This window comes from Anguilla anguilla, chromosome 6, assembly GCF_013347855.1.
Source record: "Anguilla anguilla isolate fAngAng1 chromosome 6, fAngAng1.pri, whole genome shotgun sequence".
Taxonomy (NCBI): domain Eukaryota; kingdom Metazoa; phylum Chordata; class Actinopteri; order Anguilliformes; family Anguillidae; genus Anguilla; species Anguilla anguilla.
In genome coordinates, this window is record NC_049206.1 from 4,596,606 (window position 1) to 4,611,634 (window position 15,029).

At 44.2% G+C, this 15,029-nt stretch overlaps 2 protein-coding genes across 11 annotated transcripts in view; both read left to right on the top strand.

Annotated features, from left to right (window-relative positions):
• The window catches only part of LOC118229578 (transducin-like enhancer protein 1), a 539,102-nt gene that overhangs the window by 119,816 nt on the left and 404,257 nt on the right, over positions 1-15,029 (top strand). The window lies entirely within an intron of this gene.
• Positions 117-9,729, top strand: LOC118229594 (guanine nucleotide-binding protein subunit alpha-11-like). 4 transcript variants are annotated; one of them, XM_035421691.1, is made up of 9 exons: positions 118-542; positions 736-890; positions 1,425-1,592; positions 2,847-3,031; positions 4,809-4,963; positions 6,093-6,221; positions 6,564-6,693; positions 8,460-8,613; positions 9,213-9,729. In XM_035421691.1, the coding sequence occupies exons 3-9, from the start codon at positions 1,442-1,444 to the stop codon at positions 9,419-9,421; spliced, it is 1,113 nt and encodes a 370-aa protein (XP_035277582.1). In that variant the 5' UTR covers positions 118-542; positions 736-890; positions 1,425-1,441; the 3' UTR covers positions 9,422-9,729. The 4 variants fall into 4 exon arrangements, with proteins under 4 accessions (XP_035277581.1, XP_035277583.1, XP_035277582.1 ...); XM_035421690.1 differs by having other exon boundaries at positions 117-890; positions 1,420-1,592; XM_035421692.1 differs by lacking the exon at positions 736-890 and having other exon boundaries at positions 117-657.

A 15,029-nucleotide genomic window follows, 5' to 3' on the forward strand; every position in this document is an offset into this window, starting at 1 on the left:
CCCAGTGACCCACAACGGGGGAGGTGCGTTTCAGCTCAATTTTGCCCCGCCCCGCCCCCTCCTTCCCTCCCTCTCTTGCTCTCTCGGTATCTGCTGTCACCTGTTGTGTCACCCAACCGGCTTTACCTGTTGCCCAAAAAAGGGGGAAAATATGTTTGAAAATATTTCACCTTCCAGTTTGCCTAGTTAACACCAGGGGAATCACTAGGCTACTAACCTATAGGGCACTGCTGTATGACGCTTCATAATACATTAATTGTAAACCATTATCGTCATACACGATTGTGTTTCGTACCTGTATCACGACATTATGCCAACATTTAAGTAACTAAAATCAGGACAATTTCGAATTATTTTTCAGTTGCTTTTTTTTTTTTTTGCTGCGGTCGTCACAGGCAAATTCTGAGCTGGAATTCGTCATATCAAATGATCGGCAGTTACTTCTCTTTCGCTTCTTTATGTCCACATCTGGGTCCGCAAATGCTTAAGTCTTACGCAGTTTTATTGCACAACGCTTCCCGACTCTAGTTGACTCAAAAAGGGTAAGTGTTTCAAAGATCGACAAAGTCTTTCTTTTTGGAACGGACGACGGGGCGAGCCTTTATCCGGAGTGGATTCGCAGCTCCAAGCTTTCACCCCATGCGCATTCCTTTACAGGTAGAACTGAAAAAAACGTCTTTTCCGCTCACGCCCAACTTGGTGTTTGCGTGGTATGCGTTTCTGTGTCCACAACAGGTGTTTTTAGTCGCATTTGGTGTCGGCGGCCAATCTTCAGAAAAAAAAAATCTGGAAAGAGGAAAAAGTTGCTTCGCTTAGTTTATTAATAAACTTCAGCTGAAGATCGGTGGAGGCATTATGTGCGGAAGAATGGACACCCTTTCACTTTAAAAGTATGTTGAATCTTGTAATTCATACGGGTGTGTCGGCTGGCTAATGATTAGAATGTATGTTGTTGCCAGAATAGCCTAAATGGAACCGTTTCTATCTTTGTTTTACATTTAATCTGTTTAGGCAACTATTGTTTGCAGTCAGGGGAGCATAGTTTTGAATGAGTCAACACAAAATAAAAACAAAAATAAAGTGCACAGTCTACTTGTTCTTGATTTGTGGATGGAATTAGTGTGTATCACTGAGGCAAGCTTGGATCTTTTCGTTTCTACACCGTGGACAGAGACCGACTTGCAATTGGCAGGACCAAGTTTTTAGATGCTCCAATCATTTATTCGTGTAAACTTTGTCTTAAAAGTTTGTCTTCAACTTTGAAGGTTTAAGACTGCCGCAGACATTATGTTTTTCTTTTTTATAATGTTCCATACTGTTCAAAACCGGGTATAATTTGGTCAGTCTGGAGCCTACTGGAGTTCGTAGTTTTTACCAAAATTTTGTTTTTTACGCAATTGTTTCGATTTGCGCAACTTGGACAGGGACCGGAATTTCGGCAATGGGGGGTTGCTGGCGGCGGTGCCAACGGACCTGCCCGTGCTGTCTGACGGAGCAGGAGAGGAAGGACATCGAAGTGGACCGCGAGATACAGAGAATTCTTAAGCAGCAGAAGAAACGAGAGCGGAAGGAAGTTAAAGTTCTTCTCCTGGGTGAGTCAGACAGACAGATAGATAGATTTTTTTTTAAAGTTATTTGAATATGTTTACATATTATTCTTCATATTAACGTTTAGCCTTACCACATAGTGTCCGATTAATCATGAAGGGTGGGCAAAGAGGACCACAGCTGTTTCGGGATTTCTTACCTATTTTTGCTCATTATTTAATCACCCCAGTCATTTAAGTGTCCTTACACTGCATCTACACTTTTTGACACAGGAATGGCAGTTGAAGAGAGTCCCTGTGTCCATATATATATATACATATATATATATGAACCTTGAACAAATTAATGAGTGAACTAGCATACATATAATTAAAACAGCCAGGGGTAGTTAGTTGAAAGCCAAACCTGCATGCATACCATGCCCCCAGGAAAGGAATCACCCTTGACTGGTATAGTGTGAGGCTTGAGGCAGAATGTGTCAACATGAAATGAAATGATGCACATTATACAATGCACCACAAGCTTAAGTACTACAGTGATCCTGCAACAAAAAAAGCCTTTCTGTGATCTAATCCCAATCATAATTCCACAGGTAGAAACATCAAAGCCCTTCCAGCAAATAGAAGAGCAACAGGACTGGTTCCTCACATATTTCTGATCGTACACTTAAGCCCTTTCAAGGTGCAAGGCCACAAATATGAGATCAGAATATTCTTAACTCAACATCGTAATTCTGATGCAACAATCACAAATGGTAATTGAAAGCAACTGAGTTCTAGAACACTGACTTAGAATTTTCAAAAAACATTTTAAAAAAAACTTCTTATTCAAAGGCTTAAAGGGTTAATGAGGCTGTAGTTGCATCACTCTGTCATTCTGGCCTGTACTCAAGCACTCTTCAAAATCACCAAATTCTGCCAAATTCAATCAGTTTTTTTTTTTGTTCTGCAATTTGTTCTCCTAAAATAAACCTCCATAAAAGTACATCTATGGCTACTGTGGCAAAGAAAAAGTGTTTAGGTGGGTAAATAGGGAGACAAAATTGGGAGGAACCAGACGCAATTATACCTGTTGCAAATAATCAACAAACAATAGTCTTCAATCAAAATCTTAATTAGCTTAGTGACGTATTGTAGTGGTAGACAAGAATGAAAGCCTGTGCCGTAACTGGCCCTTTCTCGGATAAGACCTCAGCACCTCAGTCCTACTGTAAAGTTCTCCTTCACACGTTCACCTCCCCCATCCCCCCTTTTTCTCCTCCTCCTCCTTCTCCCCCTCCTCCTCCTCCTCCTCCTCAGGCACCGGGGAGAGCGGGAAGACGACGTTCATAAAGCAGATGCGGATCATCCACGGAGAGGGCTATTCCGAGGAGAACCGCCGGGCCTTCGCCAAGCTGGTCTTCCAGAACATCTTCACCGCCACCAAGGCCCTGGCCAACGCCATGACCACCCTCAGCATCCCCTACTCCAGCCCAGACAACCAGGTTCGGTACCGCCGACCGCTCCAAACATTACATTACATTACAGGCATTTGGCAGACGCTCTTATCCAGAGCGACGTACAACAAAGTGTATAACCGTAACCAGGAACAAGTATGACGAAACCCCTAGAGAGAAGTACCGGTCCAAGTACAGGGAACAACCGCATAGTTCAACTTGGACCCTGATGGTTAAACTGATTAACACTAACAACGAGAACGGCAACAACGCAGTCTATGGAAAAAATACAAGCAGTAGTTAAGACAGTTAATGCACCCAAGTCACCTACAAAAACAGCTGCCTAGTTACAACCCTAAGCTTACAGTCATTTACAGGGGGGTAGGGAGGGATTCACCTGCATCCTCGGCTGTTTGTCACTAGCCTTATTAGCTCTATTTGGGCGGGCTTGGACGTAGGCACCAAATTCAAATTGAAATATTAGCTCAGGTCCCAAATATCAGCTCAGCCTTTCGGTTTAAATTCTTATTTAACCATAGAGAGATGGAATACACTACATTTCCAAAAGTATGTGGAGACCGGAACATCACACCTGTATGTCTTTGTTGAACACCTCATCCCAAAACCATGGGCATTAATATGGAGTTGGACCCCCCCCCCCCCCTTTGATGCTGTGACAGCCTCCACTCTTCTGGGAAGGCTTTCCAGTAGATTTTGGAACACGGCTCCGGGGATTCACCTCCATTCAGCCACAAGAGAATTAGTGAGGTTGGGCACTGATGTTGGGTGTAAGGCCTGGCTCGAAGTCGGCATTCCAGTTCGTCCCAAACGCGTTTGATGGGGTAGAGGTCAGGGCCCTGAGCAGGCCAGTCAAGTTTTTCTACACCAAATTCAGCAAGCCATTTCTTTATGGAACTTGCTTTGCGCACAGGGGCATTGTCATGTTGGGCCTTCCCCAAACTGTTGCCACTAAGTTGGAAGATTCCCCTTCACTGGACCTAAGGGGCCTAGCCCAAACCATGAAAGTCAGCCCTAGTCCTTTATTCCTCCTCCACCAAACTGCAGTTGGCACTATGCATTCTCCCAAACCCAGGTTTGTCCTCCAGATAGAGATTGCACAGCTGTATGCTTGATTCTATGCGCCTGTTAGCAATGGGTGCGACAGAAATAGACGAAACCAGCAATTAGAAGGGGTGTCCACATACTTTTGTAAATGTAGTGCATATCCTGAGAACCTATGTAAATCACTGTATGTGAATTTAAATTAGGCCCGTAAGTGTTTACGTCAATACCTTTTGAAAGCGAGTGTGCCTTAATGCTCCGTCTGCATTGCAGAACAAAGATTGCGTGTGGTCCAGGTGCACGATACACCCAGCAAGTAGGGCTTATGTTGTGTCTGAGAGCAGTGTTGCCATTCTCTAGCTGAGCAAAGTCATTGGGCCTCATTCGCAAAACTTTTCTTAAATTATTCTTACTTTTGTTCTTAAAAATGTTCCTACAAAAAAAAAAACAATGAGATTCATGACACGTGCAGAACCTTTGTTCTTGTGCGTATCCCAGGTGTCTGAGATGATGAACGCTGGCTGTTCGTAAATTTTATGCGCAATCCTGTTCATGTTATTTGCATAAGGAAACAGCCATAAACAAATACAGATAAGAAAAAAAATATGAATGCCAAAATGTTCTTTGAAACGTTCTTACACGTAGTTTACGATCAAACACGATCGTACACGTTTCAGTGAATGAGGCCCAATGTTCTCGGTGCGCAATGATGTTCTAAGCTGTTAGCACCCTTGACAAGACACCGCGTGTCCCAACCCAACAGCTGTACGCACAGTGGATCCAGGACGTGGAGACGCGGCAGGTCACCACACTGGAAGCCCGACACACCGACGCCATCCGCCGCCTCTGGGCCGACCCGGGTATCAGGACCTGCTACGGCCGCCGTCGAGAGTTTCAGCTTCTGGACTCAACCGAATAGTGAGTCCCGTCAGTTAGGCGCATATTATCACCACTGCTGTGCATTTTCTTTCTTTTTTTCCTGTTTTCCTTACCCGTTGTCCTATGTCGCGGGGTTAATGAGTAGAACTACTCCGTGATATTTCGAATGTTTCCACGCAGTCACCGAGCGCTGGCGCAGTAACAATTCCTGGCTATGAGCTGACGCATAGTGGTCAGCAGAGGGCGCCATTGCCACTTAGAAAGCATGGCTGTAGTTTTTAACCTCGCTGAACTATCAACAGGGACCGGAATATTCTGCTGTCATTATCATTCAATCACCAGTTCTAATTCAGCCGCAGAAAATCTTTAATTTATTCCAAACGTATCCCAAAATGTTATTCATATGTTAATAATTGCAGTACAATGTTGCACAGCTGAGGCAATTCAGTCAATTCAGGAAATACGTTTCATTTAAAAATCCCAGATTGGAACATGCAGGAAATTAACAAATTAGAATTTCCTAAATTGACTTAATTAATATGTAATTCAACCTCAACCCTGTAATTCGATCTGTTATTAGTATTCGACGTCATTCATCTTTTTGGGTTTTTTTTTAATCCAAGGTGTATGTTTAAGAAACAACCAAGAAATGATGTCTCTATAATCATCTTTAGACATTGTACCCCAGTTTTTCCACACCTGGTTTATATACTGGACTAAATTCTAAATGGAACATGCAGAATAATTCAGGTCTCGAACATAAACAAGCAACCTGTTCCGCTTGCCTCCAGCAGAGGGGGCCATTTTTCCACTTGGATTCTTGAATCTCCAGTTTGGTTAAATTCGTCCGTTTGATTTTTCAAATCCGTTGCTTACTAAGTAGCCACGATCACTGAAAGAAATGGATCGAATTACATGCACAGCAAATTGAATCACAGTGCAGTTTAAGTTCATTGTATTGTATGGGCACAAATATCCATAAATGGCATTTTTTCAGGGTGGGTTATGTAACATTATCTCCGTCTATTTAATCCATGGTAATTATCGTATCACAGTTCAACTGACTTATTACTCACGCTCAAAGTACAGATGGGGGGTTCATTAGATGCAATTACTGCCATCATTACCCACCCTGGAAACCAGCTAATTTCCATTCATTTTCCCCCAGTTACATGAACAATCTTGACCGCATAGCGGCCCCAGGCTACATCCCCACTATGCAGGATGTGCTGAGGGTTCGAGTTCCAACCACAGGCATCATTGACTACTCTTTCACTGTCGAGAAAATCTCGCTCAGGTAAGTAGGCTATTCCTGTGCTTTTTTGTTTGGTTTTCTTGTATTTTAAATGGTAATGAAATTCACTCAGTTCTTCAGAAACGGACAGACCCTGTTGGTTTTGCCAAGGGGCTATCTAGGGAGGAGTCGCAATGCCAATATGGCCTCATGGTGGTGCTACAGTCCTGAGTTTGAACATTAATAGTAAGAACAGTTGGCACTAAGCTAAAATCATCACTGCTTTCAGGAAGCATATATTTACACAGGAAGTTGTCAACAAATTGAAACAGCTGACCAGGTTATGTACTAGATGCAGACACCCAGCCATGACCTATGTGACTTCCTCCCCTCTCATCGCCACAGAATTGTGGATGTCGGGGGTCAGAGGTCAGAGCGCAGGAAGTGGATCCACTGTTTTGAGAATGTGACCTCCCTCATCTTCCTGGCCTCCCTCAGCGAGTACGACCAGGTCTTAGAAGAAAAGGAGACTGACGTAAGGATCTGTGTGTGTGTGTGTGTGTGTGTGTGTGTGTGTGTGTTTGAGTATATCTGGGGTTGTGTCTGTGTCTGTATGCTTTCTCTGTACAGACTGCATCAAACATTCTCTCCAATTTTTGCCCTAGTTATGGTTGGCATGACAACGGTGGCATTCCCAAAGCGGAGTAATTTAACCGCACTAACCTTCCTCCACCTCTCTGCCCCTCTCCCATCCTGTCTCTCGAACTCTCCCCCAACCCCCCAGTTTTTGACTGGTGCCCCACTCATGATCTGTCTGCATGAACTGAAATGTTGGCTCTTCCATAAAAAAAAATACACCCATTAATACTGCTGCTTTTGAATTAAAATAGACGCTCGCTTTACACATATTACAAGAAGCCAAAATGTTGAACCTCTTTTTAAAAACTCTCAAAACATTTTGCTGATGTTTGTGGCCATGTGAAAAATGTTAGCCAGCCCATTAGCATTAGCACCACCTGTTCAGTTACTTGTCAGGGCGAAATGACCATGATGGATGTGGCTGAAATGCACAGGGGAGAAAAATGAGGTCATTTGCATCTTAAATTATCACCCGAGGCGAGGGTGATGAACGAGCCTATATGTGCTGCAAAGGCTGTCGAGCTTCTGAACGTAAAAGGTCACCGAACTGAGGCAGGTTGCAGTCTGTGGAAACCGGGGTCGTCTGATTCAAGAACACAGAGAAGTCTGAGAGGAATGGTACTTGCCTTCTCTTCATACAAAAAGAAGCAGTAATAGAACCACAACCTTCACAAAGAGGAGGTTAAGAGGAGGTTTAGCCTGCTCGGCCTTTCGGTTGCCGACTGACACAAAGACCACTTTGACACTTTAAAGCCCAGTTCAGACCGAACATTTGAGATGCGGCAATATTTGGGCTCCTGGTGGCCGGGTCGGCCCACCTAACTTGGCTGCGCTCAGCCTGAAAGGACTGTGCAGGATCACCAACCTGCAAAGTCCAGGGTTGGGGTCGGGTGCAATGTCCGTCAGGGCAAGGGGTATGAGCGGAGTAGACCTGAGAGACTTCAATGCTCACATTGGCAATGACTGTGAAACTTGCAGAGGATGACTGGGAGGATTGGTCTCTCCAAACAGAAACCCGAGAGATGGCAACTGACTCTCGGTACGTTGAACGTTACCTCACTGGTGGGGAAGGACCCGGAGCTGGTTGAGAGGTACTAACTAGATATAGTTGGGCTCACCTGTACGCACAGTGTTGGTTCTGGAATGAAACTCTTTTTATAGGGAGTCGTCTCCTACTCAGGAGTAGTCCAGGGTAAGAGGTGCCTGGCAGGAGGGAGGATAGTCACAAGTCCTTGCCTGGTGGGTGCTCAGTTCACTGCAGTGGATGAGAGGGTCACTTGAATGCAACTACTGGCGGCATAGATGAAAACTCTGACTATTTTGTATGCACTTATGCACCTGTTGTAGGAACACCTCACAGAGTATTTGTCCTTCTTGGATAAGGTGGGAGGGGTGCTGGAAAAGGCCCCACCTACTTAGTCCACAATCCTACTGGGATACTTCAATGCTCACATTGTCAATGACTGTGTAACTTGAAGGGGATGATTGGGAGGAGTGGCCTCTCTGATCTGAACCTGAGTGGTGTTATGTTATTGGACTTCTATGCTTGTCATCGTCCCCTTCCCCGTGTGGGACTGCTGCTAAGTCGATTATCTCCCTGTTACACTGTTCTGCTCAGGTCCCATCTCACTAAATCTGCCCCTCTCTACCGTTCTCCCCAAGAACCGCATGGAGGAGAGCAAGGCTCTGTTCTACACCACCGTCCACTCCCCCTGGTTCGTCCGTTCCTCCATCATCCTCTTCCTCAACAAGATGGACATCCTGGCTGACAAGATCCAGACGTCCGACCTGAAGACCTACTACCCCGGCTTCCCAGGTACGCCACACAGCACACGGCAGGCAGGAGGTGAAGTCTGCCCTAGCCCCCTACAGGACATGGATGGTTATTACGCCCTTACCAAGTCTGCATGCATGGCGCTAACCTGGCCAAGAACTGCTAGCACCTCTCATAATTTATGCATCCTCCTTCAATGGAGATAGTCTTGTCAGGAGAATGTCACCTAGTGATAGGACACTGGGTGACGCTGTGAGTGACTTGCTGATTTGAACCAGTCATTATTTTTAATTGATGGAGAACAAAACCCTTTTGATTGGTTAAAACATGTGACTGACAGCTGATTATAACATCCCCCATCAGATATCATTACTTTTTGGTACTTGAAAGATCTTGAGAAGGTTGGAATCGATTCCATTTCAATTCAGTAAATAAAGTGAAACTCATTCACTGAAAAATCCTCACACAACATGCTGAGCATTCTTCAGTTCAGTGAAACGATTGGTTCATGAACTGAATTTCAGTTAATTTCTTGAATCAACTGAATTTATGAATTGGAACAAACTCCAATCCCTGATCACGGCACACACTTATTTGAGAATTACCTGCGTCTAACCAAACCCACCCACCCCTACCCCCAGGAAGGAAACGCGACGCTGAGGATGCCATGGATTTCATTTCGGCCATGTACCTGGAGCTGGCCCAGGACAGAGTGAGCCATGAGAACGTGAAGAAGCCGGTGTACTCGCACTTCACCTGCGCCACCGACACTCAGAACATTGAGCGGGTCTTCACCGACGTCAAGAACACCGTCCTCCTGGAGGCCCTGAGCCAGTTCAACCTGTACTGACCGCCCCCCCCCCCCCCCCTCCAAAACCTCTAAGCTCAACACTGGGTGGGGGGGTTAGGGGGGGAGTTGTTTTTAATGCGAGTGGACACTGTGGTGCTCGTGTCCTCCATTCCGCCCCCCCCCGAGAGTGACGGGCGTTCTCCTTGGATTTGGGAGGAGCCCATTTGAGATGCAGCTCGGAGTGCAGGACCTTAAATGACTGGGAGCGACGTGACCCTGTGTGGAGGGCAAAGGGCAAAAGTTACACTGTAATGTCAGTGTTTTTTTTGTTTTTGTCTTTTTTTTTTTTCTTCTCCCCGCCCCCCCACCCCCACCCTCACCCTCACCCTCACCCACTGGGAACTCGCAGTACAGTAAATGACACTGAGTGTGCTGCGAGGACAATGTCACTGTTGGGTGGGGCTCTCCATTTTCTGTGCAGGATATCATTAGCCTGAGAAGAACAAAACACGACCTTGTCCTCTATCCAATCAGTCTTGTGTGTGTGTGTGTGTGTGTGTGATTTGAGGGTGCGGTACGCAGATCAGTGGAATTTTCCAGAACTAATCTGCTTTGATATACGTACCTGAGGAGCCCCTGATACATTACACAATCCACACCAATCAGTACCTCCCAATGTTCATACAGTGCATTTGAGATACTGGTTATCACGTTCTATGAATGGTTCTTCATGACAGAAATGCAGCTGCTCCACAGTCACTACATAGATGATCATAAATAATTCTAACATGGTGTGTGCCGCCTGGTAAGGCATGGTAATGTCATTTTCTGCATCATATATATATATACACACACAGATGGGTGACAAAGGAAAAACCTGAATAAATAAATGGAGAAACATAACGAATGCAGATGCTTCCATACAGGTGTACTGCACGATACAATTAAGCAATTAACATCCTATCATGCTCCATGGCATGTATAAAAATGGTGAGCAGGCCCTGTTGACCTCAATTTTGGATCAAGACGGCAAGAAAAAAAAAATCTAAGTGGCTTTGAAAGAAGGTTCTATGGGAAAGATATCATTAAATAGGGTTGGAAAATGTGGTCAAAAGTGGTGCAGGATGTGATCAGACTGTCATCAAGAACAATCCGTTGACAACTACATAGAGAGGGATACTACAGTAGGGTTGCAGTGCAGACACACCTCATTAAAAAAGACGAATGCAAATTTGAGAGTTCAGTGGTGCAAAAACCATAGGCATTGGTCTACAAAATGTGGAAAAAAAGGTATATAGTCAAATGAGTCATCCTTCACCATATTCTCGACAAGTGAGCGAGTGATTATCCAAGCACATTTTCAGACTTGGTAATTGGTAAATGGACTGCATTTATATAGCGCTTTTATCCAAAGCGCTTTACAATTGATGCCTCTCATCCACCAGAGCAGTTAGGGGTTAGGTGTCTTGCTCAGGGAGACTTCGACACGCCCAGTGCAGGGATCGAACCAGAACCAGCAACCCTCTGCAATCGAATCGAACCAGAACCAGCAACCCTCCGACTGCCAGACAACCGCTCTTACCTCCTGAGCTATGTCGCCCCAGACTTAAATAAAATACAATTATTTTTCCATGACATTTAGCCTCTACCTATAAATGTTAGTAAGACCAAATTAAGTAGCGGCCACAATCTGTTTATTGGAACATTGCTCATATCAGTCATTGAATTTCGGCCAGAAATGGAGCAGACAGAGAAGTCAATGTGAAGGCTGCATTTTCCAACTCTAGTTGACTCAATATGCTAAGTTCTAAAAAGTAGTTTTTCTTTTGGGATGAATGATGCACAAGCCTTCATTCAGAATGGACTCGCACCAAGCACCTTCCTGTACAGGAAGAACTGGAAAAACACAAAACACGTGCACAATCACATTTGATCGTAAACTTGCATGTAAGAATGTTTCCATGAACATTTCGGCATTCATCACTTTTCTCTTATCTGTATTTGTTCTTGGCTGTTTCCTTTTGCAAATCACATGAACAGGATTCCGTAAAAAGTTTACAAACAGCCAGCATTCATCATCTCAGACACCTGGGATATGCACAAAAACAAAGGTCTGCACATGTATCATGAATCTCGTATTGTTTTTTTTGTATGAACATTTTTAAGAAAAAAGTAAGGATAGTTTTCTGAATGAGGCCAAATATCTTTTTCCGCTGACACCCATCCAAGTCTTTGCGCGGTATGTCCACATCTGAAGTAATTCAATCAATTTAGGAAATACATTTAACATGAGGAAACTTTTTCCAATTCACAAATTTTTATTCATTTCTCGAATTGAGTTTATAAAAATGTAATTTACCTCAACCCTGTAACATGATCAGTTATTAATATTCTAGTTCATTAATTCACCAGTGGGTTTTTTAATTTTTATTTTATTTTATCAAAAAGGGAGTATTTTTAAGAAACAGTCAAGATATTAGGTCTATACATTTGTCTGTAGACACTATCCCCAAGTTCATCCTGGAATAAATTCTAAATGAAAAATGCAGAATAATTCACATCTACAAGAAAAACAAGCAACCTCTTCAGCTTGCTTCCAGCAGAGGGGGCCATTTGTTCACTTTAAATCTTTTCTCTTCACTTTCCACATCCATTCTAGTTCCTCGTTCAGTCCCTGGTATTTCTCCAACTTCTCATATTCCTTCTTTCATGTTGTGGTCATTTGAGATTGTTACATCCATTCGCAATGATGTGTTCTGTCTCTTGTCTATTACCACAATATCTGATTGGTTGGCCAGTACTTGTTCATCTGTCAGCATCTGGAAGTCCCATAGGATCTTACCCCTGCCATTTTCAACCACCCTTTGCGGTGTCTGCCACCTGGAACTGGGAGGGTCCAACCAGCTCGGGGTGCTGGACTTTAGGTAGACTCCCCCCGGCATTGTCAGAAGCTTCCATGGTATTGGTATTGGTCGCTCTACGGCATGTTTCCTCTTAGCATCGCATGACAGGCAGGGCATGCGTGTTGGCGGCTTGGATCTTGTTCTTCTCATTAAGCTGACTCTTCAGGACCTACTCTCTGGAGATGTCGCCGTCTTTCTTTGACTCCACATCATGGTTGCCATGCAACTGTGGAATCTCCAGGTACTTATAGCTTGTCCTGTATATCTGTTGCGTGGCCTTCTGGGTAGTTAAGCCCCTTCAGACCTGATTATCTTCCCTCTCTCTTCACTGCCGTCCGCCCACACTTCTCCGGTCCAGTATGACACCCCAACGTCTTCAATGTATATCCTGCTGAGGTGGATCACCGAGTCGACGTCTCGCTCATTTTTTGACGTACAGTATACCCGCCATCCATGTAGAGGAGATAGTCGATGGTTGCTCCACTCCTGAACCTGTATCCCAAATCTACTCTTTGTGATGATCTTCCTGGGGGGGGGGGGTGGTGGTTCAGACCCATGCAAAACAGCACTGGGGATAGCGGAACTCCTTGGTATATGACGCCCTTGATAGTTACTTGTGTAGTTGCCCTTGAGTTGGCTTCCAGTGTTGTTCTCCGCAGGTCCATTGAGCTCTTCATGACGGCTGTTAGTGTCTTGTTTACCTTGTACAATGCCACGAAGAAGTATTTGCCCCCTTCCTGATTTCCTCTATTATTGCAAATTTCCCACACTGAAAGGGTTCAGATCTTTAGAGATGACGTGAACTAGGTTATACTGAACTATACAGTTTGGACTTCTACTTCAACCAATTTTAGTTATTTCGATATATCCTTTTATTACATTTCTGCCACATTCCATTCTACTGCTACTTCACACCAGGCTGGCCAATGGAGGATAGGCTCCCCCTCTATAGCCGGGTTCCTCCCGAGATGTCTTCCCATTGAGGAGTTATTCTCCCCAATTAGGTTCTTCCCCCCCATCTCATGTACTTGCTATATGGGGCTTCCGGCCCGGTTTTTGCACTTTTGCTCTGTTTCTTGCTCTGTTTCTGCCGCGGTGTAAAGCGTCCTTGTGACAGTTCTCTGTAATAAAGCGCTGCACAAATAAAATTGATTTGATGATTTGCCTTCTTTGATCTTGCAGCCCAGCATCTGTAATCTGTAAGATCACCGCTGCCATGGCATTTTCCAGCTCATTAGTCTCGGTTATGGTGGTAGCAGTGATCGTGAGTAATGTTGCATTGGCGTCTGCTAGCGTGCTGTCTGACGGTAGCTGGTTGCTGAGCCCAGGCAATCTAATTGGGGAGCTGACAGTAGTTAGCTCGTTCATAATCATCACTCATGTCAGCAGCTGTGCCTTGTAAGGAGTATGGTATATAGGGACACACACACACACACACTTTTTGTCAGGCCTTGGTTTTTAGAACGTAAAAATATTTTACACATTTCTTGTTTTGTGTTCCAACAATAAAAATTCTGACAAAACACAAACCATAAAAAGAGGTAATAGACTAACAGTAATAACGGTTTCTGTTTACCACACCAAAAGCGCCACAACCAATTAGTGAATCAAATGCCGTGTCAAATCACATTTAAGATCCACTTCAGAAACACTGATGCTCTTACATTGTGTGACACACAGAGCCCATAACCATAGCCTGGCACAAAGGTGCTCTTAAAATAAGCTCCCAGCAATATTCCAACACGGAATATTGACCTGCCATTTAAGTGTGCTAACACAACACAGACCGTAGAGGATATTTAATACAGAATGTGGATCTATGGCTCTATCCTAGAGGGCATTTCGGTATTCAAAGATCATCCCGGAGTTCTGGTGCACCACACATACAGGGGAGCTTGTGCCTCTACATCCTCGGGACTTCATTCCATGCTGCCTGGTTTACATGGGAGTGTTTTTAATCTGTGTGTCGGTCTCCCAGGAAATCATGCAGCCATTTATAATAATCTTCTGTTATTACACTGGGCTAATATTGAAACTAAAAGTGGTGGCAGGGATTTTTGTCCATCTTCATAGTGTACCTGCACACTGAAGAAGGCAACATGCCGCAACGTTTGTGCATGATTCTGCATTGAAGAAAACAAATAAAAAAACAATTATTTATTTTTTTTGAAGCTTTGTAGCATTTTTTGAGTGCAAACCAATTTCTTGGTGAGAAGAAGATTGTTTTAAGAGAGCTGCAAAACGCTTTTAAGTTCACCTAACATCAGCACTGATTTCAGTGCATATATTTTCTTTGTCATTGCACAGACCATCTTGCCAGGTCATGTCATGGAGGCAGAGATCCTCAGGGTGGTTCACGTCCAGGCTTGGCGCAGTGCTAGATAGGTCTAGTCGGTTCCCCGATGAAGACAACCCAAAGAACCCTTTTCTACTGTGAGCGTACCTTTGCCAACAACAGATCTGAAGTTCCAGACGTGTATCCTGTGCCGTGTACATGTACTGTGCATGTGTCCTGCTATGAGAGAAAACCACGGGTGCTTCCCGTTGTAACGTATGTGTACGTACATCATGCAACGCCAAAGGCAAAATGAAACTTCCATTACATTTTCAATAGACAGATGATTTTATCTGAATCCAATGCACAATAAGAACATTGCTTAGCCTTCTGTTCATTACATTACAGGCATTTAGCAGGCGCTCTTATCCAGAGCAATTTACACAACTTTTTTTACGTCGCATTTTACATTGTATCCAATTATACTGCT